This window comes from Amphiprion ocellaris, chromosome 1 (assembly GCF_022539595.1).
Source record: "Amphiprion ocellaris isolate individual 3 ecotype Okinawa chromosome 1, ASM2253959v1, whole genome shotgun sequence".
Lineage (NCBI taxonomy): Eukaryota > Metazoa > Chordata > Actinopteri > Pomacentridae > Amphiprion > Amphiprion ocellaris.
Window position 1 is genome coordinate 37,959,876 of NC_072766.1, and position 6,383 is coordinate 37,966,258.

Below are 6,383 nucleotides of genomic sequence, written 5' to 3' on the forward strand. Positions count from 1 at the left end.
ACAACTGATGAATGGAAATTATGAATTGCTGGAAACAGAATATACTGGAGTAATTTGGGGAGTGATTTGTTCTTGACTTGCTGTTTTTTCCCTTCCCCAGGGTACGGGATCATGACAGACGGCTACACGACGTTCATCAACGCGTCGACCTGCACTGTCAGCTTCCAGCCCACCAACCCTCCCATCGTGTTCGACCTGCCCAACCCGTCCAGCTCCTGAGACCAGAGCACCGGGGGGCTGGGAGGGCCACGGGCCGGATAAACTACTTCTTTTTCTATAAATAATGTCAAGTTAAAAACAAATAAAAATAAACAATTCTAAGGCCGTTTCTCAATGCCAAGTAGGACGGACTTGCGTGCTTGCAAGTACGGACTCGGAAGTACGGACCCCCGAGAACGGAGGAATGCATCACGGTTAATTGGAACACCAGCGTACTTGATGACGTCACCACGTCGGCTCATCTACTTCGATTAGATTTTAGTATAAAAACAGTTAATAAATATCTACCACCGTTCAAAAGTTGGGGGTCACTTAGAAATGTTTTTATTTTTGAAAGAAAAGCAGTTTTTTTTCCAGTGAAGATAACATTAAATGAATCAGAAATCCATTCTAGACATTGTTAATGTGGTAAATGACTATTCTAGCTGGAAACAGTTGATTTTTAATGGAATATCTCCATAGGGGTACAGAGGAACATTTCCAGCAACCATCACTCCTGTGTTCTAATGCTACATTGTGTTAGCTAATGGTGTTGAAAGGCTAATTGATGATTAGAAAACCTTTGTGTACTTATGTTAGCACATGGATAAAAGTGAGCTTTCATGGAAAATGTGGAATTGTCTGCGTGACCCCAAACTTTTGAATTGTAGTCTATATACAATATTAAACCTTGCTGATTATACCACATAATGCAGGACTGATTTTAGGACCATGTATGTTTTATCTGAATACACCTCATAAACAGGGATGGATGGGTTTACACTTGCAATATTAACTTTACTAAGATATATTAGTCTACATTCTACATATACAGCTGTTGTTTGTCCACAAACATCCAGAGGTTTATATTCTGACAGGTGCACAAACATCACTACACTTTAATGTGATCACCAGTACTTCACCTGTAACCACTGAGCATCATCAGTAATTATGATAGAATATTTCATGTCAGCTGCTTTAACTTTTCCACCATAAGCAGTGTCTGATCAAACAAGTTAGGGTTAGAGGAACATTTAATTCTGGCTTCAACACCTCTTATCAGATAGGCTTCCAATGATTTACAGTATATGGGTGCCCAGTTAGCACCCAGTATGACTCTTGGCCATTTGCTGCATGACTTTCTCCAACTTTTCCTGTCTCACTCTCAACTTCCAACTATGGTAAAGGCTAAAAAGCCCCCTTTTACAGTTGAAAAATACTTAACTGCAAAAATGCTTAAATACATGGACACACAGACAAGACAGTAATTCAGAGGTAGTGGGCTACAGTCATAGCTGTCTAACCAGGACTAACTGGGAGGTTCACATCTCTGAAAGCACTGGAGCAAACTTTTTATCCGGCTTTGTCATGATAAATTGACCACAGATTGATACAACTAGTTTCTCGCCTAAAATAATCTCAAAACTACATTTTATGTCACAATAGTATTCCCAAAAAAACTTGTGTTACCTCCGAAAGTTTTCTTCTTGGTCTTTGCCGCTGGTTGACGCAGAATGGATTATGGGTTACTTGGTTGCCTCAAGTCCACACAAGTCTGGTGTGATGCATCCTCGATAATGTGGGCGGAGCGAGAACACATCCGAGTATTTCATCCCTACTTTAAATTGGATCAGACCTTGGTCTCTGACTGATGACGTTTCACAAGTCCGCAAGTACGTATATTGAGAAACGGCCTAAGTCTTTCTTTGCAAAACTTTTGGTCCTCTCTAAGCTGTTGTTGGGAAGACTTGAGGCTCGTCTCATTTTCACCGACTGTGCATCCTCGATTCCCCGACAAAATGAGGCTTCTTCGCTTCAGAGCTGTTGGTTTAAAGCAATTAAACTTTAGGGAGGACAAGAGACGCCGGAATTAGTGAAATGAGATGAGCCTTTGGAGACGTCGGGTCGGGTTATTCGTCTGGGAGCGTTAAAGGAGAATACCGGTGTTTATTTTTTTGGTTTTTTAAAGCTTGTGCCAACAATCCTGCTTTTTTATGTGCTTATAGTCGGTAGAGTTGCAGATATCAGGGCCTGTTTGTCCCCCAGATTGTTCAGTATGAAACACAACTTAACCAAGCGAGATGCTCCATGAAGAAACGTTTATTTTGTCAGTTCTGCTTCATTTCATCACTCAAATACACGTCGCATTAGTGAATACCAGACGAGAATAACGGTGACGATTTCAGCTCAGCTCACAAAACTTTGCATCTTATTTCATGATCTCAAATGGATTTCCTTTTCTTTTACAAGTCACAAATTAATAAGTAATTTACAAGAACTAAGGAATTGTCATTTTTTGGACTTTCATACCACACCACGATGAAATTTCCACCTTTGTTGAGTGTTTTTGTCAGCTGACAACACTTAATTTGGCCAGTTTTAATTATAAACAAGCAAAAAATTGGTGTTAAAAAGTCCACAGTTTGAGTGGAATGTGAAGCTACGAACCTGGCTGACACCGGTATTCTCCTTTTCTGAGGGATTTTGTGGTTAAACAATCTTGGTCTTGATAAATATTGGTCAGATCTGTAAGATAAATGATGCTTTGTGAATTTGTACAATTTCTTTATGTTTGGTTCGGCCAAACAATGGATGCCATTGTTTTATGTTGTGTCATCTGATATTTTGTGTTTAGGTTCTTTTTTCTTTTTATTTCTTCTTTTCTTATTGGCTGACAGGGACGCTGCCTTAAACTAGCTTTAATGTTCTCAGCTAGAGCCCCACTCTCTGCGAGCACAGAGAAAAGTCCTTATTTATTACCCATCATCCCCGCAAAACAACACCTGACCAACGCAGGGACGGAAAGCTATCCAATTACAGCCTGAATAATTCACTTTGTATCATCCCATTATGGATTTCTCATCAAATTTGGAAAATGTGTGTATAAAAAAGTATATATATTATATATTCATGTTGTAAAACATCTGTACTAAAAGTTGTGTTTGATGAAGAAAAAAAAGAACATGAGGTGCATTTTTTTCTCTGTGCACCTGTATGATCACCATGTTTCTTTAATGCTCCCATCAGAGGTTTCTGTCATGTTTTTTGTATCGACTCTCCCAGTAGACATTCATTTCGGATGAGAGAGGAAAATTTTGTCAGTCACAATCCAACAGGTGCTGATTGTTCCCAACAACACACCTGCCTAAACATGGTTAATTTGTCTTTTTAAAGTGTAAATCTGATAGTATTTGTGTTTTATTGCTTTTTTTTTCTAATTTTGCACTGTGTGTAAATGCAATCTTGCTAGCACAAAAAAAATGTTGCCAATAGTTGTCTCAACTTTGCCGCTGTAAATGCTCTTTTCGTGCTCTGTTCCTCTCTCGCTCTCTTTCTCTGATTGTATCCCTCTTCATGGAAATGTTAGTTCTCTCTTTCAGTTCATTGTGATATATTTAGCTGCCTTTATATGCAAATAAAATTGCAAGATTTTTACTTATGAAACTCCATCTTGGGTTTTTTTTAACTTGAAAATGTGACCAGTGTTCGGCTTCGGGTTTAGTTTTGAATGTTTCAGTTAAACTCTTTAAGGACCTCAAGGAGTTTATGGCCATTTTATGCTCCTTTGACATTTTTACTCACTGCAATAAGAAGTCCTGCATCTTTGTAGAAACAGCACAACCATGGCTAGAGGGAGAAAAAACTTAAGAATTTCTTTTATGCATAAAGGTAATTATGATCCATTAATCATTTTTACAAATGCCAAAACTACAGTTAAATTTCTTCATATTTTTTTCTTTTTACAAAAACGGAAAAACAACAACTTGAAAAATGAAATTCACATGTACAATTTTTTTCCAAGTGGTTTCCAATTTCCCAGATTTTTTTATTTTTTTACATGACTTGGCTGCAGCTGATTCTCTAATAGCTTCATGTTTGTGTGTTGGAGCACAGATTTTTTTTTTTTACAGAATGTGGCTGGAGTAAGCTCTTTATTTTTGGCCTATTCTTAAATGAGAAAAGAGATTTTGATGAAATACCAGGATATTAAGCTTAGATTTGGGTATTTTTCAAGATGGAACAGCGCATCACAAATGATCAGTTTAAGGACTATGAGAAAATTCATCAATTCTTTCTAGTTTCTTGCTGATAAATGGTGTAATTTTGGTGATTTTTTTATAAGACAACATGCCTTCTAGACCTGCCAGAAAAAACAAATAGAGGTCTTCTAGCTGGAGTTTTTACGACATTTTGGCATTGCCTCACTCGACTTAATTCCTGACAAATCCAAAAAATGGGCAAAGACGTGGAGAGTGAGGGGAACTGTGGAAGGCTGTGACAGCATACACCTGTCTTCATTCCTTCAAGCGTTAATACAGTTAAACAGGTGAATAATATAAGAATTTACCTCCATATTGTTGTCCTGAATAGGGGAATTGGCTGTGAACAGCTACGCCCTTAATTATGCAGAACCTGAACCCTTGAATCTTAATATGAAATGCAGCATTGGAATTATATAAAAAAAATATTCACCTCCTGTACTGTTGTCAGGAACAAGGAAACTAGCTGTCGAGATCAAAACAGTTTATCATACCAGGCTGTAAACATGTTTATTTCTCCTGTAAGCTTGGACATTTTAATATGGAAGTCTATGGGGGCTGACTCTGTTTTGGATCCAGCCTCTAGTGGACATTTGGGGAACTGCAACCTTTTGCTCCTCCACACTGGCTTCATTTTTCATCCCAGTTGGTCATGTCTCTAAGGTGTGATTCTGTAAATATAAACTGCATTTTAAAGTGAAAAGCTAAAAATGTCTAATTTTTAATTTTAATGGGTCCACATTCGCTGCTCATGTGACAATCGTTTTTTGCTTCCTTGCTGATACACTTGCATCTATCTGCAACATAAAGGGAACTCTCAGTGCACCTTTGTGATCACTGACAGCCACATATGCTTTACAGCTGTTCTCATTTGCTTGTTTTTCAGACCCTGCTGTCATGTAACCGCCACATTTGCATTTTGCTCTTTTTACATGAGCAAACATACATTTGTATAAGCGAGTTATGTAAATATTAATGTTGTTCTTGGTTTGGATCAGGTACTCCACACAGCTGCGAGCAGGCTTGGCCTACTTATGAAGGCCATTTGAATACTTATTTACAAAGCATAGAAATGTTTGCTTATCTGCACATCTCAGTGTCCCAGCAGGTGTTTTGCTCTACAGGCAGCACACCTGCTGGCCCTGCTGTTTTCAGGCCACGAGAGCAACACACTTACAAATCTTGACCCACAGATGGGAATAAACTACAGCAGATTTTTCCTGCTGTGACTGTGTAAATAAAAACTGTTAAAGTTAAAATGTGCATCTTTTTGCACACTGACCTCTGCACCTGTGGAGGCTGGAAATGAAAAATTTCAACCACAATGATGAGCCACAACATTAAAACCACTGACAGCTGGAGTGAATAACATCGATCATCTCAAAACTTTGGGTTTTGGCTTTTATGTGGATGTTACTTTGGCACATATCTCACAACTAAACATTGCTGCAGACCAAGAACACCATCACCATACAATATTAGGTACAGTTAAGAAAAGAAAAGCCATTATTATTCCCACAATGGAGAAATTTGCAATGTAACAGCAGCAAAACATTTAGGAAAGGTTGTACGAGCATAAAAATAAACAAAAATATCCATAAATACTAGTTAAAACAGCATTGCACGTCAGTGGTATTTCACAGATTCTTTCATGAACGAAGATTTTGAAAGAAGCATTATTATTGCACATATGATTATCTATATTCCACAGATTGTGTGTAAACCCAAAATTATATCCAACATGTGATGTACAGTGTGTTTTATTCAATCAGTAGTTGTCTTCTGCCTTGAAATGCCATAAACAAGAGGCAAAATAGTTTAAGACTTTGTGTTAGAGATGATAATGGTTAATTTGAGCTATTTCAAGGTTCTTTTGAATGAAAATGCCATATCTAAAATTATTCATACTATTTGAAATTGTTGCAAGTTTCTGAGAACATGCAGCTTCTATCCCACTCCAAATGGTCCTGATAATTTCTACCATGCAACTCAAGGCATTTAGGCATGTAGATGTGGTCAAGACAACTTGCTGAAGTTCAAACAGAGCATCGGAATGGGGAAGAAAGGAGATTTAAGTGACTTTGAACGATGGTGCCAGATGGGCTGGTCTGAGTGTTTCACAAACTGCTGCTCTATTGGGATTTT

At 38.0% G+C, this 6,383-nt stretch overlaps 1 protein-coding gene across 2 annotated transcripts in view; it reads left to right on the top strand.

Annotated features, from left to right (window-relative positions):
* The window catches only part of mpped2a (metallophosphoesterase domain containing 2a), a 107,081-nt gene extending 103,439 nt beyond the window's left edge, over positions 1 to 3,642 (top strand). For both annotated transcript variants that reach the window (XM_023298899.3, XM_023298900.3), the window contains exon 7: positions 101 to 3,642. In XM_023298899.3, coding sequence (XP_023154667.1) covers positions 101 to 219 — 119 coding nt within the window. In that variant the 3' untranslated portion in view covers positions 220 to 3,642. The remainder of the gene's footprint in view (positions 1 to 100) is intronic.
* Positions 3,643 to 6,383: the final 2,741 nt, after the last annotated feature.